Source organism: Vitis riparia, chromosome 8 (genome assembly GCF_004353265.1).
Source record: "Vitis riparia cultivar Riparia Gloire de Montpellier isolate 1030 chromosome 8, EGFV_Vit.rip_1.0, whole genome shotgun sequence".
In the NCBI taxonomy this organism is placed as follows: domain Eukaryota; kingdom Viridiplantae; phylum Streptophyta; class Magnoliopsida; order Vitales; family Vitaceae; genus Vitis; species Vitis riparia.
Genome location: NC_048438.1, coordinates 21,790,044 through 21,815,839, shown reverse-complemented (window position 1 = coordinate 21,815,839; position 25,796 = coordinate 21,790,044). Strand labels below are relative to the sequence as shown.

Genomic DNA, 25,796 nt, shown 5'->3' with positions numbered 1-25,796 from the left:
TTTTCATTTCAAATTTTGGAAATTTTCCAATTTAAACACTTTTCTTAAAAAGCCTAATCCTTTTAATATTCGGTCTCTAGAAGAAAAGATACCCACATACACGTGTCACACTTCCACCAAAATAGAATCAGAACTCGGTGCTCTCATCGGTTACTAGAGCCTTCCTCTCAAATGAAACCCTAAATTGCAACCATCCAAAATTCGGCTGCTTTCTCTCTCTAGACTGGAGAGAAGCTTCCTTCGCACGGCTCACCGCACAAGAAATTTTATTTTTTATTTTTTAATTTTCTTGCAGAAAAAAAAAAAGGTTTTACGAGTTTCGTGAATTGAATGAGACCAAAAAGCTACCTCTCCCTCCCCCTCTCTCTATCTCTCTCAACTTTCTCTCTCTCTAGTTCTCTTTCCTACAAATATGGGAATGCATCCCAAATTTTCTTGCAACAACTTCTTCTTCTTCTTTTATGATATTTTCAATGCCAGTTTCGTTCTGATTTGAACTCTTCAAAGTCTGATTTTATTGACCCTTTCTTGAATACCGCCCCTGGGATCATATAAAAAAGAAAACAAGGAAGAAGACAGCTTCTTTCTGGGAAATTCTCTGATTCTGCTTCAGGTATCTGGGTCTCAATCCGATTAGGTTTTTGTTTTGGTTTTAGATTTTTTTTTTCCTTTTTTGTTTGGTGCCATTTTTTGTATTGACGTTGGCCTCAATAGTTGGATTTTGATTCATTGATTTGGCTTCAATCAATGGTTTGATCCAAAAGTTTGAGCTATAAGCTGAGGTTGGGTTTGTTTCTGTTTTGTTCTTGAACTGGGATTTTTGTGGAGGTCTCTCTCTTCATTGCTCTTTGTTTTTTAGTGGTATATTGGGTTTTAAACATGGTTTTGGGAGTGATTTATGGAAAAGGCAATGTAAATTTATCATTGAGTGTCTCTCTTTGGATTTTGAAGATTTTTTTTGGGGGCTATTCGATATTTATGTTTTGGTTTTTGCGGTATATTTGATGTTCATGCTTTTCAAAGTTTTAGATCTGTGCCTTTGATTTTTTTATGGTAAATTTCATGGCCTTTTTATTATTTTAATGTAATCCGTGCTCTTTATAGGCCTTCAAGCTTTAACTTTGCTTTATGATGCAAGATCCAGAAAATATATGCAACTTCTGTTCTGATCTCTCTGCTTGCCATGTGTATTGACCAGGGTCAATCTTGAATCGGCGTAACAATTTCTCTATGGTGAGTTCATGTCTCTCTTTCAGTGTTCATATATTCTGTTTCCGTTTTGAATGTAATGAATCAGAAAATATGTGATACTGTGATCAGGAATGCAGTTTGTTTAAATGGAAAAACATGGTGGCAATGATTGCTTTGTTGTTTTCTAATCTTTATTGGGTTGTGATGATCAGGGAGAAGCTCCAGCTTTCTTTGTTGATGATCTGCAGCAGGTTTTTTCAAATGGGTTTGATCCAAAACCCAAAGTCTCTGAGTCGAAAACCACTGTGGGGGACAAAATAGTATGATCATTCATTCAGTACGCCGATTTGATCTTGTCCTCTAGTGCCCCTTTTTGTTCTTAGTGATCATATGTTTCTGTTTTTCATCAGTATGCGATTGGTGAGGCACATGAGGGGTTAGCATTATCGACTCGGATATTTGACAAATCTACAGGCGAATGGTGAGTTTTAAGCTCTAGATATGGAGTTGCTGCATTTGGGTGTTCGGTTTTAAGCTGGGATCACCGATTTCTGGTCGTATTTGCAGGGTGATCCCTGCCGTGTTGGGAACAAAACCCGAAGCAGGTAAGGGCCATTCGGCTGTGCTTGTAAATGAGGATCGGATATTGATCATCAAGAGGGGTTCCACCCCTGATGACTGCATTTGGTTTCTTGAGGTTAGTATCTTGAACGATTTAACAGACCGATTCCTTTGTCTCCATAGCAATAAGCAGAATGAAGTATTTTTGGAATAAACTCAATTGTGTTGATATATTTAAGATTTGTTGTTTAATCTTGGTAGGTGGATACTGAATTTGTAAGGGAGCAGAAAAAAACTTTGGGTACTGAGGTAGTTGCTTGGAGTAGGGGAGTTATTGGTGATGCCAATAAGCCAATTGTTATTAGTGGTCCTTCTGGAGTGGGTAAGGGTACATTAATATCCAAACTGATGAAGGAATTTCCATCCATGTTTGGGTTCTCTGTGAGCCACACAACCCGGGCTCCAAGAGACAAGGAAATCAATGGGGTTCATTACCATTTCACGGAGCGGAGTGTTATGGAGAAAGAGATAAATGATGGAAAGTTCCTTGAGTTTGCTAAGGTTCATGGGAATCTCTATGGAACCAGTATTGAAGCTGTTGAAGTGGTTGCAGATGCTGGAAAGGTGGATATCTCAGCGTTTTATCTATATGATTAATCTATATTTTCTTTTAAAAAAATGAATTTAAATGTCCGAGAATCAGGTTTTAGTCGTTCCAAGCTACTCTATTTAATCACCTCTTGATTGAGTCCATTTCTTTTGCAAAATACCATGCCCAAAAAACAAACTGCAACTATTGTGTCTATTGAACGTTGCACCCAAAAAATCCTTCTCGCTTTTCCAAGCAAAATGTTCATTACTGAAATTGAAATTCTTTTGATTTTCGAAAAATTTGAAATGCTTGATTTGGCTTCGATGTAGAAATGCATTCTTGACATTGATGTTCAAGGGGCAAGGTCCGTGAGGGCTAGTTCTCTTGAAGCCATTTTCATCTTTATCTGTCCACCCTCATTTGAGGAGCTTGAGAAGCGCCTTCGTGCAAGGTGAGTTAAAAGCTGCCCATCTAGTTTTTTCTCATTCTCACAAATTCTTCCATTCTGGTTCCAATTTGAATTTTGTCAACAGGGGAACAGAAACAGAGGAACAGATCCAAAAACGACTCCGGAATGCAAAAGCAGAGCTTGAACAAGGGCAATCATCTGGTCTCTTTGATCATATCTTAGTAAACGATGACCTCGACAAGTGCTATGAGAATCTCAAGGTGATCATCTGACATTCATCCCTTTCTCTTGCCAACCCAATAATTTGTTTTTGGGAATGCTTAATTTGATAATATGACTCCCCATTTGATGTAGAAATTGTTGGACCTAGACGGAAATGTTGCTGATACTTTCTCCAAACCTTGTAAGAAGTTCCTCCAATGCTTCATTTTAATGACACTAGTCATTTCTTTTTTCTTTTTATTTATTTATTTTTGCTTTATGCCCTTGAAGATGAAATTTAAGAGTTTCATATCTCATCTACAGCATCAAAACCAGTTGAGCTGCCCATAGGCCATTCGGTGTTGAAAATCAATGAAAAAGTCGTGATAAGCTGTAGAACTCAGGAACTAGAAAAAGCTTCAAAGAACTTGTGAGTTCCCTATTCATATTTTTAGCTGTTCGATAAGAAAAAAACCCAGTACTCAGATTCTCAACTTGGTAGACTTTTTTTCATGGGTTGAGCAGGATTGTATTGGATGTATCTTCACTCAAAGGAGGGGCACCAGGACGGACAAGAGGGCTAAAAATGAGAGCTATGGACTCATTTTCAGATGCCGTGAATGGGATCAATCACCTCAGCTAACACATAGCTAGCTAAGGACGATAATCCCCCATGCCACATGCCCATCAAATACTAACTCATTTATCAGTTTCAAGTCTTCTACTTCTTTTCCAGTATTAACTTGGAAGGCAGGGAATTATATTCTTGGATTTTCTCCACAATTCTTTGCTTGATTTAGAACCCAAGAGATATGGTGTTGGAAGATTATTATTATTATTGTTATTATTATTTGTCCTTTGTGGGCGATGAGAGAAGATTTAAGAATTGTGCGGCAAAAAGGAAACCAGTGTGGAATATTTGTTATCCCCATTTGCTATTATTTTTTTGGTTTGAAGAGAGAAAACAGAAGCAAAGGCCAAAACAGGGTATGGATATTGTCATTGGTTAATGCCACATTTTTATAATCATTCAGCTCTAGTGGAATGGTTGGATTTGTCATTGAATTCTTAATGGGCACTTTTTATTTTTCTCATTAAATCTGCAGCTGCAGAGTATTATACTGTTTGGGCATTTGGATAACAGATTCCTCTTGAAAAAATACAGAAAAACCCAATACTATTTAGAGTGAGGAAAGAAGCTGATGGACCTAAAAACAGGGTACCTGAACCAATTCTAGTTAAACAAATACCCACTAAAAACAAATGGGAGGGAGCGGTCTTGGTGGGTGGTAATAAAGTAAGGAAGTTTAGGATAAGATTCTCCTCGGAATGATTGATTTAGACGAAGGAACAAAGGACAAGTGATTGGGCAAGCTTGAATGCCGGATTTGGTTTTAATTATATGATATAAAATGAATATTGGATATGCCAAGGTATATATTCAAGACCCATCACCCACCCATCCACCCACCTTGTTTAACTATGACAATATTCTAACCGAATTTATTAATGGATGAGGTTGGGTTTAGGGGAGTCCTAAGCCCTAATTTCTTCTCACAAGTGACTGCTACCAAGAACCAAGAGGCAGTGGGGGGAAATTGCATCGAACCTAAACATGAAAACCCTAGCGGCTGGCAAGGTGGTGGGGTATATGAAACAAGTTGCTGTTGGTTTCTGTTGGAAAAAGGATACAACTTGGCACAGCCCTTTTTGAAAAAGGGCACTGAAGTGGGAGGTCTGCACTGCTGTGGTGCTGGTTTTTCAAGAGACCTGAGGGTCAGTGTGTGTGAAAGGACCAAGTTGGAGAGCTTGATTTGAGGATCCTAATTCCTGATTCCTCAGGAGTCAGAAGTCTGACCTCACTGGCAATTCAAATGTGGGCTGCCGCTGCTGCTGCCTGAGTTTCCACAAAGTGGTGGGACCCCAAAGCCAGAGAGCTGAGTGATGATATTGCAAGTGGGGGAAGGCGTGTGTGGTGGTGGGCTCCTGTCTCTTTCAAGATGTTGCCGAGTCTTCAGCCTCCATTGCCCTACTTGTCTTTGGAATCCCACCCCCGCATCTTTCTGGGCTTTCTAGAATAGAAATCAGATGGTGGGCTGTCCCCATTTTTTAGCCCTTGGACCAGATATGACTCAGGTTCAGTTATTTTTTCGGTTAGAACTCGAAATCAATGGGGATGATGTTGGGACATTTATTGAAAGGTATTATTAGTACAATTAGTAGTAACAAAAAACATTGCTTTTTAAGTGTTAAACTTAATTTAAGCATTGGATAATAAAAACAATTGAAGCCTTCATTTTTAAATTTTAACCTTACCGTTATCATATGATATTCTAATATTACACACTTTAGTAGAAACTAAAGTCGTAGCATTTTCTTAATTTTTATGCCTAACTCTTTTTTAGATTATAAACTCTTTGAATAAAATAATAAAATTAAATTTGAGATTACAAAAAGGCTTTTAACTTCTTAAACCCATCCAAATAAACCTTAAATCTTTTACTTGATGATTTTTATACGCCACGTATTTATTTATTTATTTTTTCACTGATTTAAAATTTGTGTTATCAAACATTTCTTGAAGTGGGGTGAGACCCTTGATTAGCTTTTTTATCAAATACAACCTTCCTCTGCAAGCATGAAAGGAAAGCAGAGCAATTTCTTTTTTCTCATGCTCAAGTACCAACCTTTTGTAGCAAAGAAACTCTTTCAAACATCACATGCAACCTGTTATTTCTCAAATGTAACCAAAGTTCCTTCTCCATTTTACCACACAGAAAAAACCCTGGAAGGCATAGGGAATAGAGAAAATCTAATTTGATAATGTTGTTTGTTTTCACTTTTCTCTTTGAAAGAATAATTTTGGAAATTAGTAATTGTATAAATATTTTTTTATTTTCAAAATGTCAGAAATGCATTTCAAGATTGGTAAGTGGGAAAAAGTCGGATTCGAAGGAATGCATTGCACTCAAGGTACTGCGAATTTAGATCATTGTTTGGGAGTTGGGCCAATTTGACAACCTTGCGCAAGGTTCGAATTTTCCCATTTACCAAACAGACCATCTAGGGAGTCCCAATATTTCGGAATAAGGTCGGAGAGAGGCATCTTCCGAAAGCTGCCCTCAACCCAGCAGCTAGTCGTGTTAGGTCCAGAGGTAGACATGAACAAATTAAGCTTGGGCCCCCCATGTTCTTCACTGAACCATCACAGTGGAGATTCTCCACTGGTGATGAACGGTCTTTTGTTTTGTTTTTGTTTTTGTTTTTTTTGTGTTTTTTTTTTAAAAAATAAATTTGTATTTGGGTTTAGCTTATCAAATTATATATAATCTCACATCATATTATGTATTCTTCTGATTTCTTTGTAACTTGTATTTTTAAATTTATGTATTCATATCATAATAATCTATACCCTCACACAATCACTTAAAATTTATTATATACTTTAAATAGACTAGGATTCAAATTTCAGATACCATATATTATTCCTTGGTATTTTCCACATATTCAAAGACTATCATATATTATGTTTCTGGTCCAAAATAAGCAGCCATACCCACACCAAAAAAGAAAAAAAATAAAAAGTGTTGGTAGGGTCCACATCCAACCAAGGTACTCAACCTAGGGATATTGTATGGGTTCCAACTAGCAAATCCTTTCCCTAAAATTCAACTTGTATTGCAGAAGAAAAGACATTACTTATCCAAATAAGATATCAAAAGATTTTCTTTCAACTAAATGTGATTGAATTAAAGGAAAGTGAATGATTACCTACCTGATGCAACTTGATTTGACCAGCACCGAGACTGATAAGATCGATTGAGGTAGTTCAAGCAACACTAATGCCTGTTCACCAACCACTCAGCATTACAAGAAAAACGCCACAAAACATCATGAAAACAAAAAGGAGGTTTTCACATACGAGGGCGGTGAAATTACACAGTTATTAGTCATGGTGGAATCCCAAAATTCCATATTTGAAAATGAGAAAAGGTTTTGAAGGTTTCTCTCGTCACCATCCTCCCACACAAGGACTATAATTCATTCATCAATTTGTACAATAGAAAAAGGCAAATGAGTGAAATTAGACGATTCTCTATCTCTCTGTCTTTCTCCTCCGGTCCAACAAACACAGGAATATGAAAAATACAAGCCAAGAATGATTTGCCTGAAAATACAACACATAGGCCAGGGGTCTCTCCCCCCTCTGATTGGTTGGGGTAATGCTTCCAGCTTTGCCCTGCAATGCTGCCATCCGGATCCGTTACCAGATACTTGAGTAGAAGTCACAGAAGGATGCCTAGAGCGGTATGCAAGTATTAGAGAAGCCCAGGGCAGTTGAAATGGGGAGCATAACAGCAAATCAATGAGGAGAAGAATACTTACTCCTCACTTATTTTTGTATTTGAACTAGCCCACTTCTGTGACACCCTCAAGCCCACATGGAAGCTGATGCCATCTGCAATAGATCAGAGCAATGCTGGAAAGACCCTTCATCCCTTAGCAACGAAGGTTTCATTTGATGGTTAGGGCCCTGTGGGGGGCCCTATTCACCAGAATTCTCTCATGCTGCCGCCCTGCGTGGTCTCCTTCTTCCACGCGATCATCTTTAAGGGAATGGTATGTCGACAACTGAAATCCCTGGTTGTGTGGATAACAGCTGTTGCCATTTCCATGGGAGGCTGTTTGCCTATTGTGCAATTCCTGCACAGAGGGACCTCTTGCATCTAGATGACTGGTGGGGGAATCCTCATTTCGGGAAGAATTGGAGGGCAGAGATTCAGAGACTGATGAGCTGATGAGTCGTGTTGAAAGGTTTACATCTGGATCAGAGCCCTTGTCAGGCATGTCATACGATGCATTAGAATCAAGCTTCTTTGTGTTGAGAAAACGGCCTCCACATCCTCTTGCCCTTCTCATAGCATGCTGGTGCCTTGATTCATGAAGATATGGCTGTATAACATGAAAATAGAAATCATGCATCTCTTGAATGAGCTTGAATACAAAATACATGGGACACAATCTTTGCCTAAAAGAGGTTTAGAAAACCTACTCTAAATATCATTCTCTGTTTCACACAAAAAGTAGTTCATGTACATAAGGTATTAACTCTTCAAAATCCCACTCACTTACTCATTAAGTGTTCACATTTTGAATTTATTCTTATCCATCTTTCTTGAAATTCAGAGTCCAAATTGAAAAATGCTTCATGAGTTTAACTATAACAGTTACGAATCCCTGATGCGGCCATTTCCACAAAATTCTATGATGCCAACATTAGCCCGTTTAATCAAATAAATAATGATCTCTCCAGGTCATATTGTTCTAATCACTGCTAGAATGGTCCCCATCTACCCTAGGGATTTGATTTGTTTGTGCCACTTAAAAGGAAAAAACAAATGCAAGAGGAATTGACTAGGAATTCACAGCAAGGAATTATTGGCTCAAATTACCACTCACAGAGACTAGCCATGCATAACCATTCACATTACATTTTGCTAAAAACTACAATCCAAATTTACATTTTTCCAAAATCACAATAGTTCAACTAATTACTTCCCCAATAGGTATCAAAAGTAGATTGCATACAAGTAGCAGACAATGAAGTTCTGACAGCACTTTGGCAACAAGTGAATAGAACATTTCAAGCTTCTAACTTGGAAAACATGGAACTTACCATATGTAAGAACCATTTCTGTTTTTTGAGCCATGCTTATCTTAGCCATATTAGGTGGCCATCTGCTTCTAGGCTGAACTTAGGTGTTTCTCAGCTTCATGCTAGTCTTTATTAGACAACTTACATGACTACCACCAAAGCCTTCAAAAAACCTTTGCAAGCTTGAAAACATCATCTGGACATCTAAGTTCTGTTTTAGGAGAAGGAAGATCCACTCACCATTCCACGATTGGTATCATGCCTTCGTAAAGAAGAGGAGAAGGAAAATCTAACCTCTAATGTGCCCTGGCCATTCCACAGCTGTGTAAAGAATAAGAATGACAAGGGGTAGGGTGTTATGCAACATGTTTTTCCCCCTGGGAATGGAACCTGGAATCTCTAATATCCCACCTCAGCTCCTGACCACTTGAGCATACCTCATGGGTGAGACCCTAATGTGTGGTTTTTGGAATCCCTTTAGTTATATCCACATTATTGAAACAGTTAGGCCAATTTCTTTCAATTTATATTCCCTTGTTCAAATCCAAATATACAAGATATTTCCTCCATGCAAAATTATCAAATGCAAGCCTGCCACTCACAGTCCTGTCAACCAAATTTATCGAGATCATATATACAAACTCTTCAGCAGAGCTTAATAACTACAAACCGACCCAGTATCACAAATAAGCATAAAAGAAATTAGACAAAGCAACGAGCAACTGAAATATGTCGAAATTATGAATAGATCCAAGACATCCGTGCAAGAAAAATAAACAAACATTAGCAAAAAGTTTACCTTCCTAACTTTTATCAGTTTTTTTTCCAGCTCGGCCTTCGCCCGTGATTGTCTTCGCCTCAGAATCCCATGATACTGTTTTGCATTCACATAAACAGGTTCCTCTGCCATTTCAATAGGCAAAGCCATTCGAGCCACATTCACACCAAGAAATTGAGATTGTACCTAACACAATTTCAATCATTTTTACACACATCTCAGGTCCTGATGAATCTGTATATCAAACATTTTCCCTCTTGCACATGCTAGTGTTGCAAAATATATGTAAAACCAGCCACAGAAAGTGACACCCAAAAAAATAAAATGAAACAACTTCCACTCGAAAAAGTATGGGAATATTGCAAATGAGTATTAATTTGCTTTTGATTTTACATTTTAGACTGTTAAATATGTTATTTGACTAAAGCTGACAGGGTTATGTTTCTGTTGAATTAAATAACCAAACCTATTGAATAGCTGATAACTAACAAAATCAAAATCAGACAAAAAAAAAAAAATAAGCAGTATGTAAGAAAAAACTAAAATAAAATGTTTGAAAATTGAACTTGACTGTGGATTGATGCTTTGCTAAGAAAAACACACTCCCATAGTTCACATTTAAAACCATGATGCATATGTAGCTTAAAAAATTGATGCAACAAGAAATAAATGACAGCAGAAATCACAACAAATGCAGCACAAAAGATAAATTTTCTAAAAAGGAACTGCTGCATGAATAAAATTTCTTTGCTACTCTATCATGGCCATTAGAAAATTAATTGGTCAATAAAATACAAATAAAAAAAGTAAGCAAGCAGGAATGAACAAGCTGCTATAGGTTACATACCAAACCCTGAGGTCCATAAGCAGGAATGACTCCCGTGTAATAAGGTTCAGAATATGGATATGATGCACACGCCTGCAAAAGTGTTTTACTTGTAACTCCATCCGTGTTGCTCTATAGCAAAAAAGAACAGAAATATCTAAAGAAAAGAATGTGAAGTTCTAAATGTTAACAATAAAGGGAGACCATATTTTCATAAATCCACAATTATACACAAAAATTACCAACACAATTGGATAAGAAACAGTGTGCGCATTTGTGTGTGTGTGTGTGTGTGTGAGAGAGAGAGAGAGAGAGAGAGGAGCTTACGATTGAGTGGCCAACAAGTTCCAGCTGGGAAGGTGGTGCAAGGTGGTATTCAGCCATAGTCATAGGCATCATTGATACAGCTTGCTGAGGATGCTTTTGTTCTTGTCCACGGCTTCCATCTGCTCATGAAAGTCTTCATTAACATCATATGTTTTCTCAAGCAAGAATAAAGTAGTATGGGGCAGTGTAAAGAAACATGTAAAACTTCTTTTGCAATTTCACAAGCTTTAATGAACAAAACAATTTCACATAGAAAGCACAAGTAACCATCAATAATGAAAGGAAGACAGGACCCCTGAAAACAAAGATTAATTATTGAGACAAATAGGAAACACGTGCTAGAATAGAATGAACAATTCTAATTACATTTAGCCACTTTGGTACGTGGGTTTGCTGTTATGTGCCTTAAAAGTCACTACCATTCTACACCAAAACAGAAAACAAAAATGACCTCCTCATTGTTTCAGTCACTTATCTCAAGTTACAAACAAATCTAATATGCCAATGAATCAGCGACTTGTAACATACCTCTTCAAACGAATGCACATCATGAGATGAATTTCATAAGAATGCACAACCTGAATACAAAAAAATATAAGGCAACTACTTGGATGAATGTTAATAGCCAATGCATGAGTATGGCATGGATCTGCTGAGGCAAATACTCAGCTGATGATACCAAACATTCATATAAAGTTTAGATCTGATGCATCTACTAGAATCCCATCTGATTATAATTGTAGGCCTTGTTTGGATTGACTTAATTAAGCCCAATTAGAGCTTCCATACCTATTTGGCTAATTTTGTTCAAAGAACTTAAGTTCTAAAAAAGAACTTGATATGGAAGTCAAGAAAATGTTGCTTATTGTAGGGACTCTATTTTGACTTCCGTCAGAAGTTCTTTCATATTTAATAATACTTTTACAATACCTATATTGCCTTTTAAAATTTGTAAATTATGGCTTTAACTTCCACCTAAAGCCAAAAACAGGAAATTATCCCAAACGAGGCTGTAGTAAAACTTCCCAACATTATATTTCTATAGACGCGTCACAAACAAAATAATTATGTGAGCCATCCATTCTCTCTTTTCCTTTTCATTTCCATGATAACTCGTGAGTAATCGTGACCATGTTTAAATCTCTAATGATGCCCCAGCAACAAAAAACCATCCAATATGACAGATCTTGTACAAGCAAGATAATTTAAGTACCTGATTGCGAGGCTAAAGTAATTTTCATTTCTTTTTCAGGATCATTTCCATTATCCGTCACAACTTTGGCTCGCGACTTGATGGCTATAGTTCCTACACCACCATTTGGGTGTTCTGCTGAAGCTGAATTTGGTGAACTTTCACCTAAAACATCTGGAGAGATGACATCATTCCCAAGCCCACGCCACCAAGGTTGAGAGCAGATCGAGTATGGATTGTTGCTATCTGCTTTAGATTCTGGTTGGTTTTTTCTTTCAGTTTGTTTGTGCATGCTTCCTTACTCTGAAATCTATAATCCCCTAGCCACTGCCTACATATATCAACAAAGCTATTCCTAGTCAATTCATATGGTGAACAAAGAATCGCTCAAAAAAAATACAAGCATTCTATGTAGATAAAACGAAATTATCCCCACCCATACTAAGCAAAGCAACTGACAGACATGTCTATTCAATCATATGAAGAGGGATGCTAATCCTTCCCAGAAATCCACAATGCTATCCTTGAATTGTTTCCCATTATGATGGATATGGCAACAAATTTTTAAGATTAATGGAATAATATTAGCAATATCATGATGCATATTGTTGATCTTCCAGTAGAATTGAAGAATTCTAGATATTAGCAATATCACTGATACACAAAAGTAATTCCAAGTAAAAAGAAAGAGAAAAAGAAAAAAGAAACACAGAAATCAAAGCAGCGCAACTACTAAAAAGATACACCTACAATATTCATGGCCTCCAATACCTCGTATAATTGTGACCAAAAATGAAATTCGGCACATAAATCCAAAAACAATGATGTCATCATCACGCAGACCGTAGAAAGATTCACTCAAAAAAAAGAAGAAGAAAAAAGACATGAACAAAAATCAAACCAATCCAGTGTTTGGTTGCCGAGAAAATGCCGGAAACTAGAGAAACAAACTCAAATTCCGAATCTCTAAACTTTTCCCGAGAAAACAAAACGCTCCAGTCCACTAACCAACTCAAAATACTCCTCTCCCTCTGCTTTCTCGCCATCCAAACCAAAAGCAAATGAAATCTCAACAAATCACAAGTCCCAATCACTAATCTAGAAAACTCGAAATCAACACCAGAAACACAAATCACAGCATCAAAAAAAAAAAAAAATTCCAAAATTAAACCACAAAAAAAAAACGTGAATTCACAGAAACGCCTCAATTTTCCGAAGGAGAGGCGCAGAACACTTACTCAAAGACTAAGAGTGAGAGAAACCCTAGAATTGAGGAGCTATGGAGAGAGAAGAATGATGGATACGAAGTCCATGGTTCGGTCTACGGATTTTCAAATGAGAACTGTAGTGGATGATTAGAGCGACGAAAGTAGATTTTGAACTAAATTAAAGATTGAGATTAGGATATTTTATAGTGGGTCACGCGGATGTCATTTTCTTTCTCCCGCTAAAACATTTTTTTTAATATATATTTATTTTGGTGATGAGATAAACTTCAACGTGAATTTACATCATCAGCCTTGTTTTCTAATGTGATGACGATAATGCCCTGCCTCATGATACACAATTTTTTGGGTCAAAAATGGTTTTTTTTTAAATTTATTCCACAAATTTCCATAATTTAGATATCATAATGTAATTTATTTATGTTTGAATAAAATTTTATTTAAAAACTCAAATATTATGTAATTATTTTTAAAATATTTTTCGTGTTTTGAACTGCTACTAAAAACATTTTATAAAAATAACCAAAGGATACCTAAAATTTACTTTCTAAAACTGTACAAAAAGATGTCGACGGGCGGTTCAGAGGGGCAAAGTCGTCCAAAAAGATGTTGACGCAATTGACTGGGACTAGCCGAGCAAAGATAATCTCCTAATCCTTTTTCCTTTTCTATTTCCTCTTTAATTTATATTTAAAAGCGGAGCTTGCATGCACTGACACTGGATTTGACACCACAACGTGTCCACCACCCACATTCAATAAGGACTCACGGGCCCCACCACTCTCACCAATACGCCACGTGGTCTCAACGCCTCTCGCAGTTGGTGAGTTAACGCCCACTCCACGCCTATCCGCCGTTAACTTGTCGTGGCGTTAGGTAGCAGCCCCGATCTTCCCATCCCCGTCTCCCTGGACACGCGGACATCTCCTGACGGCGATCGTCACCTGTCACACTCCCCGAGGCATTCATATCGGCCGCCTACTCTGCCACCGACTTTCCGCCACGTGGAATATCATAGGTGCTTCGGGAAGGCACGGACAGCTCACTCCTGCGTGAACCACACCACTCACCCATGGATATGGGCATGGCTAATAATTCCAGAAAATTTTAAAATAATTTCAATCAAATTTTAAAAAAATTATTCATGGATTAAATTTTAATTTATGTAATATGGATTTCATTGATTTTGAGAAGCATACGGATAACATTTTTAGTAGAGGATTGTAATTTGGGCTGGCCCCATGCCTCGGTTTTTATGGGCTCCATTTGGGCTCAATTTATTGAATTGTGCTTTTGTTTGGGATATATTTTTTCCTTTTGGGCTGGGCCTGCGATGCCCGTACATGGAGAGACACTTAATTTCATAGCAAATAACCACAATCACATTGATATTATACGTCAGTAAATTAAGAAAAATAAATATATGGTATTTAGGTTGTATATACAACATAGACTGTTAAATGACCAAAAAAAAACATAGAATTAATAATAAACTTCTAAATTTAACTCATAGGCCCCAACACACTAGAAGAAATTATTCTAAATTAATACATAAATAAATATATGGTTGCTACTTTATGAATTGAACAGGTTGAAAAGTTTAAAGGGTGTTTGATAAAACTTAATAATTATTACAAAAGGACTTAAATTGACTTTAAGTTAAGTTATATTTAAATTATTAACTTAAATTTAGTTAAATATTGAGATTACTTGATAAAATTAATTTAAAATGTATTCTAAATTATCAAATTGACATATTTATTTTTATAAATTATAATTATAAAGTAAAAGAGGTTAAATAACAACGAAAATCACGGAGTAGTAAATGAAGTTGTAGAAGTAATTAGGATAAACAAAAATAAAAATATAAAATGAAAATGTGGATTTATTATTTGAAGTTGTTTTTAACTTTAAGTCATATTATTAAAGTATTTTATCAAATATAATTTATTTATTTATTTAATAACTTAAATTAAATAATTAAGTCACTTAAGTTATTAAATTGGTTTACCAAATATCCACTTATGCTAAACGGTGTATTAATATATTTAACCCACATCAAACCAACCTCGGATTGGCTTGGAAATGTTTAACCTAAGCTAAGGATGCAGACAACTCCAACACCAAGTTGGATTCGGGTTGGGTGGATTACACACACCCAGGTTGCAGCCCTATATAAATAGTATATAGGTAGTAGAACCCAACGCGATCCAGATAGTCTCAAGGCCCAAGACTTGGTTGTAACTTGTAAGCAGGCCTAACCCAATGCAGATCAACCGTAGCGCAAAACAGGAGGCCCATGCGAGACAAGGCCCACAGACTCAGCGGCGGACCACATCATGAAAACGGAAGAATAATTAATATTTCTTGGGAGAATAAATAATAATAAATATAAAAAAAAAAAGGAAAAATAGAAGGAGATTCCCTGCAGTACATGATCACACACAACCCGCACGAGCTCCTACATTGGATTCTTTTACACAGATTTGTTTCTTAGTCTGACACACAGTAGACACTCTCACTTGACACCATGATCTTATCCACGAACATTATAACTTGAAAGCATTACTTGCTTTAATTATTATTTTCCGTACCTTCTAATTATCATAACAAAACCCTCTTCCGCTCTTCCTAATTGTGCATTATATTCTTCCATCTGGTAGCATATGGGGTAGGTCTCTTGTTCATGTTCAACAATCAAACCAAAAGACAAATAGAGAATTTTTTTTTTTTTTTTTCAAAAGCGATACAAATTTTGAGCTATTTTTCTAAATTGGTATAAAAGTGAAAATTTAAGCCAAAGATAAGGGTGATTTTAGTAGAAGTATTTTTGGGGGTTTTGTAAGGGCAAATCGATGTTTATATATAAATTATAAAATATTTTATTATGATTTTTAGAAACATTTTAAATAGCAAAAAATATAATAATTATTAAAAAAAACACATAAGATAAGTGTTTATTGATGAATTACTTTAAATGATTCTCTAAATTCAGAAACTTCCTCAATCATATAGATGAAAACTCGTTTTTCAAATTATTTTTATAGTTGTATCACTAAAATATTTTGATATTATTTTCGATAACTTGTTACATAATTAATCCACTCCAAACTATCATAAATCATTTCAAGTAATTCTTAATTTCCAAAATTGAACAAACGTCTCATTTCTAAAACTATTTTTTTACCATCTTAAAATCACTGTGAAACATGTCTATGTAGGGTTTTTGTCAAAACATGCTCTAGGGTTATTGTTGCAATTTTCAGGGCATGTAATGTAAGGAAGAAGGTGTGCATGGTGGAATGGAAAGTGAATTGAGATGATCCCATGAAGAATAAATCTACATAACATGTCAATATCAAAATGGCAAAAAGTGAGGGGAAAGTGCAAACTCAATTATGCATCTCACCTTCAAAAAAGCACCTTTTATATCTTCCTCTTTCTAGGTTGACCCATAAAGTCTGATTCAAACGATGAACAACCCATTTGCCAAAAAAGGAACTCATCAAGAAGGAAAAAAAGGAAACAAAAGAAGCATTCAAAAGAAAAAGCTGAGAATTGCATTCACACAACTACTACTCTTCCACATTAAGATCTATATCAATCAGAAGTGAGAAAATTAAGCACACAAAACTAAGCCCTAGCAAACCTCAAGAAATTAAGTTTACAGCATACACCAAGCCCAAGTGGAATAAGCATTCTAATCAAGATTCAGCATTCAAAACCTACCCACACTCTACTTACACTGGATCTCATCATGGTTTGTAACTTATAACTTATGATAAGGTTTGTAAATGGAGTCATACCCCCCTGTAAATTCAAGCTGAGATGTTTCTGAAGGCGAAGAAGAAGAAGAGCTCTATATCCGGAGGAGCAAAAAAGGCTATAGGAGATCGCTTTGTTAGGCAGTTTGGGGTTACCCTTCTCTTCTTTGGAGCTGGTGGACATGTCAAGATCTCTGGTATTCTGAACCTCTTTCCCTTTGGCGTACAACACCCATTTCTACTACTAGCCTCCTCCTCTTCTTCTCCTTCTTCTTCTTCTCCTTCGATCTTATTTGAAGTTGGCGATCTTTCTTGGGCTTCTGCTTCCCCATGCTGCCTCTCGTATAACCTTTTTCTCGTAGCATGAGAAGCCATTGAAGCTGAAGTTGAACCTTCTGCTAAATTTAAGCTAAAGAAGTGGTTGAAAAGCAGAATAAAAAAGTGCTTATATATGGAAAGTCAGAGATATCGGCAAACAGATATATTACAAGGAGCCCATTTATTTGCGAGATTGAATTGTCTATTTTGTGGGATTAGACTATAGAGGAAGTAAAATCCAAAACCCCATGACAGTAACAACAACTGCTACCACTAAAAGATAGATCTTTATTCAAAAACCCTACCAAATCCTGATGAGAGCAAACCCCTTTTTGGACTGAGAAAATATATCTGAGAGACCCCCACAATGAAAATTCAAAAACCCTAAAGTTGGAATAAGATCAACATATCAACTTCCCATCTGTCTTTTTCTTTGGAATCAGTGGGTAGATCAAGAGCTAGCTCACTTGAATATGTATGAAGATTGATACACCTGAACAAAACTTGAAGAGAGAAGAAGAAGAGAAGAAAGAGAAGAAGAAGCCATTTAATTAGAATACAAATCATGAAACACCTGGACTGAAGCCGCGGAGAGAGAAGAGATATTCTCCAGGACTTCCATATATTTTTATATTTGACGGTGGAGGTGGACCTCATCCCCCATCTGCACGTGCTTTCCACGTGCCTTGCAGCTCCATGATTTCCTCTCCTTTTTACTGTTACCATTGCAATCTTGCTCTCCGGTGTTTGGTAAAACCCAACATAAAAAAATCCGCTTAAATATTAAGAAATTTTAATATTTTATTTATTTATTTATTGTTAAATACCATTTAGCATTTATCAAACTGGCTATGCATGAGTTGTGACTATACAAATGAAATCTTTTAACTTGTCTGACCGTAAAAACAGTTTCTTTACTGCTTTTAAAAATATTTTAAATATTTTAAACCATTTTTTTCTCTTAATTTGTCATAAATATGTTCAAAGCTTTAATCAATTTTATTATGCTTCGCTTAGATTGTCAAGGTTAAGTTTTTGCAACAAAAGTTAAGAAAAATTTTTATATGATGAATGAGAAGTTTGTTTTTATTATATGTTTAAATTTTTTATATTTTAGGGTTTTGTTTTTAAAAATTATAGTGTAACTGGGAGGTTGGTTTTTGAGAGTTTTACCATTATAACCCTTTTGATTAATAGATTTTGAGTGTTGGTATATTCATGGATATAAAAATTACATTCATTATTTAGGTATGTCAAAAATCTTGTTTTTTTCTTTATTTTCTGTTCGTGTATATATGCATGATTTTATTAACGTGATCTCATATACAATGTTATTGTTATTATAATATCACTTTTGATATGCTCAGAATTCTATTTGTATTTAATTTCGAAAAATTATAAAAGAATTAAAAAAAAAAACTCAAAAAGGAATTCTATATATTTTTTACTAATTTTTATAAAATAATTTATAATTAAAAAATATATTAATATTAATTTCTTTTAAAAAAAAATCTTGCCTATTTTACATCAAAGTTTTATAATGCTAATAGAAAAGTTCAGAGTTTAACTTCGGCTTCTGGCTAAAGCTATCCCAAAAAGCCTCTTACCGTTCCATCCTCGTGATTGAGAAGGGGAGACAGGCTGACAGCCCTTGCAGATTATTCTCTAATGGGCAGACAGCAGTTACATAGAATTAGCCCAAATTGGGTGAAGTCCGGCCCATTGATTCCTAAGAGGCCCACAGCTTGGTAGACTAGCCCGCCCATGTGGCGGCCCTCCAGACAGCGGAACTGACAGACCAGTCTGGTTGGAGACACTTTACATTCTCCATCAATCATACAGTATTTAAGGATTTGTCGGCCCAATTAATGACTCTAATAATAATGGAGATTAGTTATTGCCTAACCATATATTTTCTACATTTTCATGGAAATATTTGGTGAGGCATTACTCACTATCTCTTCCTCCACAATTATAATTTCAAATTTCAAAAACAGTAAAAGGAAAGAAAAAATCTCAATTTCAACGTATATTCTTTTATTATTAATTTTTTTTTCAGAATATTTCATACAGCCGCCAATAATTTGTCTACGTCACCTCAGTATCGAGTCCAGAGGCATTGAGGGTCATGCTCGAGCATGAACATGGACCACAAAATGAAATCAAAGTTCAGAAACCGCGTAAATTGGAACATATGAACCCAAACCGCACTTGAAATTCTGGGTCAATTTCTCCCAGCTGTCTATCAATTTTGCCCCGCTGATTGACAAGCATAAATCCAAGCCTTGTCGTGGAAAAATTACCGGTCAACTGCTCCCACCTGCGGCTGAAATCTCCTTCACATTTCTCTGCTTTCGCTTTCATGGTGTTCTTCGTAGAAATCGGTCCCGCATTCATAAGATCTATGCTTTCAGTTTTTCTATTAGAATCATTCATTTTAAGCTGTAGAACAACTAAGGAAGAGCGTATGGTGAATGATAACGGACAAAGGAAGAAGAATTAGATAACAAATAGAGCTCATAGTACTAGAGCGATGGCATACTGCATTTGATTTCAAACCTCAACGGTTACTGCTACTATACAAGGAGGAACAATTGAATTAAATGAATTAATCTCTACATTCACTTGGGTTCTATTATGGACTATGGTCCTGGGTCTGAGTCCGGTTAGTTGTCTTTTTCTTCGTCGTAGTCTTCTTCTTCTTCTTCCAGTGGCATCCGGCAAAGGAAAGGAGGTGGAGGGCGGTCCACAGTCAAGGTGCCCTCAAACACCTTCACCACCTCGCCCATTGAAGGTCTGAAGCGTTTGTCGACTTGCAGGCACCAAAATGCAAGTCTCAGCAGGCGCTCCACCTCTTCTGAATCCACCCCACCTTCTATTCTTTCATCCACAATCCCTTCTGCATGCCCAGAGATCCATTCCTTATAAGCCCACTCGCAAACATCGTCGGCTTCTGTTTGACCGGTTACTAATATTACCATCATCTTCCCAAAACCTTCCACATCATTCTCTGCAGATTCATCTAAGGTATCGCTGTGAAGCCTCCCTAGTCCAAATTCGGTCACCTTGGCATCAAGGTTTTCATCTAAAAGCACGTTTTCACATTTCAAATTCCCATGGCTTACAAACTCCCTACACTCAGCGTGCAGATAGGAAATGGCTCTGGCCACACTCAAGCATATGTCGATTCTCTTCCTCCAAGTTAGCCTTCTGCTCAGCTTAGGATCTTGTATGCAGTGATCTACAGAACCGTTTTCAACGAATTCGTAGACTAAAAATCTGTGGTCTGATTCACAACAGTAGCCCTCTAGCTTTGCTAGGTTTTTCTGATGAATGCCTCCAATCCTTGAAACTGAAGCTCGGAACTTCCTTTCTTCTATGGAAGTTTTCAGGCCTTTGACTGCAACTGGCTGATCGTTTGGAAGCATGCCTTTAAACACCATTGGCCCGAGGTGGTGCCCAAAATTCCCAGTCAGATCCATGATTTCATTGTAGGATAACATGAGCAAGACTTGTGAGTTAGGGTCCCTTAAGGCTAAAGCAGCTTGCTTCCTGTAAAAGTTTCTTCTCTTGTAGAAGCAGAAGCCAATTCCCAACTGAATTGTAACGAATGTTACAAGTGTACCTGAAAGCGCCCCGATTAGACACTGACCGCTAAAAGCATAAGATCTTTTGAGCCGAGATTGAGGTGGGGAGGATATTGAGAGATTAGGAAAAGCAGCAACTGGGTCCAAACACATCTTAACAAAAGATATTGAACCCACAGCGGGGTCTGAATATCCGGTGATAAATCTGGTTTTCCTTGTGTGGCATTGTGCAATTCCATCATTTGTAAAGGATACTGCTGTGCAAGATGGATCGTTTAGGCACAAGGTTTTGCACTGCTCCAAACTAATTATCGAAACTGAATCATTTGGTGGGTAAATCCCATACAGAAAGGTATGATCATAGGTAACCAGGGTGGAACCAGAATCACACCCCAGTTGGCTAGGAACCAAACATTCAGAGCTAGACTCGGCTGTAGACGTAAATGGGCATTTGCAAACATGGGAGCCTGATGCATTGAAAAGACAGACACCAGAGAGGTAGCACGTTGCAAAAACGTTGCATTGGTTCTCAACAGCTTGCCATACTGATTTCCATGACCTCAAAGCTTTTGCCCACGAATATAATCGGAGATTGCCATCAGCATCTAGCCTAAGAAACCTGAATTTCACAAGGGGGTCATCATGATCTTCTCCAAACACAGACCAAACAGACTTTGATCTTCGATCAAGAAGTTGCAGTGCTCCATCAGATGTGAGGACAGCACTAAGATTCGAACCAGACTGGCCTCCAACTGTCCAATAAGAGATATTGGTTTCCCACCTAAGTTGCAACCGACCCTGAACATTCAATTGAAGATCATAGTAACTTGAAACAGAACTCTTGCTCAAGGGCCGAAGTGTTTGAGAAGCAGATAAGATCTGGCCAGGGAGCAGCGTGTCGGCAGGAGTATCAAAACTTTGCCAGACCACACCTTTGCTACTGTTCATCAGCACCAAATTGCCATTGTCACCGAGAGCAGCTGAAGCAACAGATAGATGGCTTGTTTTGCTGGTCCATACAGTGACTCCCTGCAAGGAATCAAACAGAACCAGTTCTCCACCATGAGTAAACTCAAAATATGACTTATTACTGACCCTGACATTGGCCCCTGCAACCCAGACTACAGTCTGTTCCCCATCCGGAATAGACTTTGAATTGAACCGAATCCCGATTTGATACTGGTTAGGCTGATTCAAATTGTTGAAGAACCCACAAGCAAAATCCCCATTGGAGGAGACCCAGAAGTCGTTTTCCACTACAGAGAGCTTAGAACCCAATGAAATTTGTGAAACAGCAACCCCAAAAAGCAAGAACCCAATAGAAAAGCAGACTAGTGAAGGTGAATTACAGAGAAACATGGTTTGTTCAGCTGTATGAATGTTCTTAGAGAGGCCAACAACAAGAACCAACAAAGAAAAACTCCCAACTTCTGGACATCATATGTGGATATGGAACCCATTGAATCCCATTTTGGTAATTGTGATGAACAATCAGGAGAAAAAGTTGCAGAAGTCTAGGTTTTGAAAACCAAGGATTACGACAGATAATAAGAAATCAACGGTACCGACCACTCCCAAACCTCACAAAATCTCAACGAATACCAACATTATAAAGCCTAATGTCAATATATTAGGCGAAATCAGGTGAATAATAACAAGTGGCAACATACATTCAAGTTGAACCACATACGATTCAACAATGAAATGAGTATGAGTATTCAGAATTGGGTACCTGGAAAAAAGACAGTCAAAACCCTAGAAATTCAAGAAGCCGACATTGAATGTCGCCTGCGGCTACGTTAGAAATATCCATTTTCACCTTTTACAACCAGAAATCAACGAACTCTTGATGAATCATGGAAAAAGCACCTTAAAATATTGAGAATTTGTCTACCATGAGTTCAATTCAAAGCATAATGAGAAGTTTTTCTTTTTTTCTTTTTTTTCCCTCCTCTTTCTCACGTTTCAGGAGGATAAGAGATTGGGTGTTGAATTGAAACTTAGGCGCACATGGGTCCCAATTTAGGCCAATTATGGCGCTGCAAATCACTTTCAGATGAGACCCCTGGAAATAATACCACCCATCAACCCCATCTCAATATTAAGTTCAACCCAAAAAAATAAAAATAAATCACCACCGTTTATCATCAAACGTCAGCTCTTTTTTTCCAGTCTTCCGAATGGAATGGCAGAAACAGTAGTTTCAAAGAAGTACCAAAAAGGGCCGCCGAGAAAGTGAGAGAAAATGAAAGAGAAAATAGATAGGTCGCACTGTTAGGTTCACTTCTTAAATGGGAAGACTTGAATGTGGATGAATAAAAGAAATTGATGTGTGAAAAGACAAGTGGTTGAGAGAATGCGTCTTCGGGTAAACTGGAGACTCGACCCACCGTCAATTTCGTCGGCGAAGCGGACAGACGGCCCCCGGAAAAATCAAGAGAGCGTTCAAAGAGTGCGAACGGAGATTTTTTTTCTGGCTCTTTTGTCTTTTTAATCGTTACTTTTTGCTTTCTCTGCTGTTTGCCAAATATATAGTTTTTCATAAAAAGAAATTATAATTTAATATAAATATGTGGCTAATTACTAAAATTTTTAAATAATTAATTATTTAAATCTTCTTCTCAAGAATAGTGAGATTGATATTTTCATTATTATTTTATTTTTTACGATTATTAAAAAAATAATAATAATAATAAAGGAAAATGAAAACCCAATTAAATGTGTGGACTGGACCGTATCTAAGAGAAGTATATTTCTTTGACTTTTGGATGGACCACGGGGCTGGACAACTTGGAATGTCGGACAGCCCTCTGTAAAGTTCGTACTTTTTTATTTACCAACTATTTAAAAAATAAATTTATATAAAATAACTTCTAGTTGTTATTATTATTATTTTTATTATAATATATTTTTATTTAATTAATTATTTAAAATCAATTTTTTAAACATATTAATTACTTAAAACAGGAAAGTCATGACTTGTTTAATAACTGTTTTTTAGTCCAAAACAACAAAAAAATAGAAAAAATATTTTTGATAACAAAAAACTATTTTATGTTTTCTGTTTATAAAAATAAAAAATATGGTATTTTCAAAAAATATATTTTTAATTATTTTCTAAAGATTTTTTAAAAAATAATAATTATATAAATGTGTAAAATGATTAAAAATAAAACATTAGACAAAAAAAATTAAAACATATTTAAAAATATTAAGAACAAATAAAAAATATTTTTTATTTCAAAACATAATTTTATTTTACAAAACATCATAAACTATTTTCAAAATTAGTTACCAAATAAATCCTTAAATATTTATTTAAAGGAGTTTATTTTTTAAAAGAGATGTATTTAATTATAAATATAAATTTTATCTGTTTGACAATCTGAAATACATTTAAGTTTTAACTGTTTTTATGTTTTTAAATATATATTTTAAAAATAATTTTTATATATAATATTTTATTTTTAATGGTTTTTTATATTTATATAATTATTTTTAAAAATAATTCATTAAAACAATTATAAAATATTCTTCAAAAACATTATAGCTATAGTTGGTTCTCATAAAATATGAGAAAAAATATAAGGAAAATAAAATAGAAAAGAATAACGGAAAAAAAAATTAAAGAAACTAAAAAAAACAATTTAAAATCAATAAATTATTTTATATGATAGTTCAAATTCATTTCACTCATTTTAAAATTAAATAATTTAAAAATATATAAATTTTTAACTAATTTTAATTATATATATATATATATATATATCATATTAAAATCAAACATGAGAAAGTCATTTTTTTTGGTATTTTTTTTCTTTCTTTTGTATTTTCCGATAACCAAATATACCCAATAATTTATATTTTTATGAATAAAAAATTATTATTATTATTATTATTATTATTATATTATGAAAAACAAAAAATTCTTTAAAAAATAATCATCAAAGACGCCTCATTTATTCATTCTACTCCCAATAAGTTATATTCAAACCATTGATAAAGTGAATTTATTATTTTTTGTGTCATGTAAATAAGGATTTTATTTATTTTTATTTATTCTAATTTTCTATTTTTCACTGTGGTTTTGTCCACCAACAACCAAAAGAACTTTATATTGAAAAACCATTAGCAGAGGATAATAATGCCAAAGGTGCCAACTTAGAAAAGCATTCACGTCTCTAAGTTCGTAATGACTCACAGAAAGAGTTGAAACAGCATCAAGTACCAACGTACCATAAACAGCCCCAGGCCCCCATTAAAATGAAAGCCTAGCAAAATGTTACTAGTTTGGTAGAAACCATGCTGAAAAAGCGCCCACCATTAAGAAAATGCCACGTGTATTGAGTGTTGTTATTTTGTGCTTAATCTTATTATTTTATACCTTAATTTCATATGCTTTCATATTTACTCGACGGTCCAAATTTTATCAAATGCATGAAGAGTTCATATCGTAAGTTTGGTATGATGGACTTCTCGTAGAATCTCAAAGAGTGATCTTCCTAAAGGTACTTCTAAATCGTGATAATATATAAGTCAAGTATTTTACTTGAATTGACAAGTCATTGGATGCTTGAGAGCTTTGTCAATATCGGTACATGAAAAGTTGACATCAAGATGCATGTGATTATGAAAAGAAGAGCTTTTTAAAATATCAAGTAAAAATCATTTCACACAAGACTTCTAGATCACTCGAATCATGACTTTTATCTCTATTCAATCAATTGTTGTTAAGCTTATCTAATTCTGTTAACGGACGAAATCTTAGCTCAATTGTAGCGTCATCATATAACACCTTTAATATAAATATTTTTACAAATAATTAGTTAATATGAGGATATAATAAAAAGTAATTTTTGAAAAAAAACCGCATACTAAATACTAGTCTAAGCAATTTTGTACGTTTTGAAAAGTGGATTTTAAAACTTTACCAAAACTCAATTTGTTAGCTCAAGGGTTCTTATAATCATGTTTTGATGATAACAAATATGGTCAAGTTACTAATTGGTTTAAATTATAAAGAATTTCAAGTGTTAATTTAGAAATTCATTAGATGATTTTAATGGATGTAAGATTAAGACCTTTAATAATAGAAAACATATGTAAGATGAATGCATTGGTGCACTTAAGATTTACATATCATTTCATGCGTATTTGAAAAACTCGAT

The 25,796-nt window shown here is 35.5% G+C and overlaps 3 protein-coding genes across 9 annotated transcripts; 1 reads left to right on the top strand and 2 right to left on the bottom strand.

Annotated features, from left to right (window-relative positions):
• Positions 1–349: 349 nt before the first annotated feature.
• Positions 350–4,046, top strand: LOC117920793 (guanylate kinase 2). Its single transcript, XM_034838430.1, has 11 exons — positions 350–613; positions 1,199–1,233; positions 1,404–1,511; positions 1,602–1,672; positions 1,759–1,888; positions 2,014–2,376; positions 2,674–2,795; positions 2,878–3,013; positions 3,108–3,156; positions 3,279–3,384; positions 3,480–4,046. Exons 2-11 carry the CDS (start codon positions 1,231–1,233, stop codon positions 3,595–3,597), a joined length of 1,206 nt encoding a protein of 401 aa, XP_034694321.1. The 5' UTR covers positions 350–613; positions 1,199–1,230; the 3' UTR covers positions 3,598–4,046.
• A 2,799-nt stretch (positions 4,047–6,845) lies between these two features.
• On the bottom strand, positions 6,846–13,120 carry LOC117920341 (nuclear transcription factor Y subunit A-1-like). Of its 6 annotated transcripts, none has more exons than XR_004652231.1 (7): positions 12,972–13,117; positions 11,755–12,082; positions 10,542–10,660; positions 10,236–10,346; positions 9,410–9,574; positions 7,341–7,907; positions 6,846–7,254 (listed from the first exon to the last, which is right to left on the bottom strand). XR_004652231.1 is itself a non-coding variant. In XM_034837803.1 (6 exons), exons 2-6 carry the CDS (start codon positions 12,023–12,025, stop codon positions 7,470–7,472), a joined length of 1,104 nt encoding a protein of 367 aa, XP_034693694.1. In that variant the 5' UTR covers positions 12,026–12,064; positions 12,972–13,117; the 3' UTR covers positions 6,846–7,469. The 6 variants fall into 6 exon arrangements, 2 of the variants coding, with proteins under 2 accessions (XP_034693694.1, XP_034693695.1); XR_004652230.1 differs by having other exon boundaries at positions 11,755–12,064; XR_004652233.1 differs by having other exon boundaries at positions 10,236–10,307; positions 11,755–12,064; positions 12,972–13,116.
• Positions 13,121–19,543: 6,423 nt separating this feature from the next.
• Positions 19,544–23,106, bottom strand: LOC117921011 (G-type lectin S-receptor-like serine/threonine-protein kinase SD3-1). Of its 2 annotated transcripts, XM_034838747.1 has the most exons (2): positions 22,361–23,106; positions 19,544–21,657 (listed from the first exon to the last, which is right to left on the bottom strand). In XM_034838747.1, exon 2 carries the CDS (start codon positions 21,574–21,576, stop codon positions 19,708–19,710), a length of 1,869 nt encoding a protein of 622 aa, XP_034694638.1. In that variant the 5' UTR covers positions 21,577–21,657; positions 22,361–23,106; the 3' UTR covers positions 19,544–19,707. The 2 variants fall into 2 exon arrangements, with proteins under 2 accessions (XP_034694638.1, XP_034694637.1); XM_034838746.1 differs by having other exon boundaries at positions 19,544–23,106.
• Positions 23,107–25,796: the final 2,690 nt, after the last annotated feature.

Excerpts from the sequence above, each read along its gene's own strand:
- LOC117920793 (XM_034838430.1), top strand. Across the intron at positions 1,512-1,601 it reads CCACTGTGGGGGACAAAATA|TATGCGATTGGTGAGGCACA; the intron begins GTATGATCATTC and ends GTTTTTCATCAG. Across the intron at positions 1,889-2,013 it reads ACTGCATTTGGTTTCTTGAG|GTGGATACTGAATTTGTAAG; the intron begins GTTAGTATCTTG and ends TAATCTTGGTAG.
- LOC117920341 (XM_034837803.1), bottom strand. The coding sequence starts at position 12,025 with ATGCACAAACAAACTGAAAGAAAAAACCAACCAGAATCTAAAGCAGAT. Across the intron at positions 10,661-11,754 it reads TACTTTAGCCTCGCAATCAG|ATGGAAGCCGTGGACAAGAA; the intron begins GTACTTAAATTA and ends TTTCATGAGCAG. Across the intron at positions 10,347-10,541 it reads AACTTGTTGGCCACTCAATC|AGCAACACGGATGGAGTTAC; the intron begins GTAAGCTCCTCT and ends TTTTTGCTATAG.
- LOC117921011 (XM_034838746.1), bottom strand. The coding sequence starts at position 21,987 with ATGTTTCTCTGTAATTCACCTTCACTAGTCTGCTTTTCTATTGGGTTC.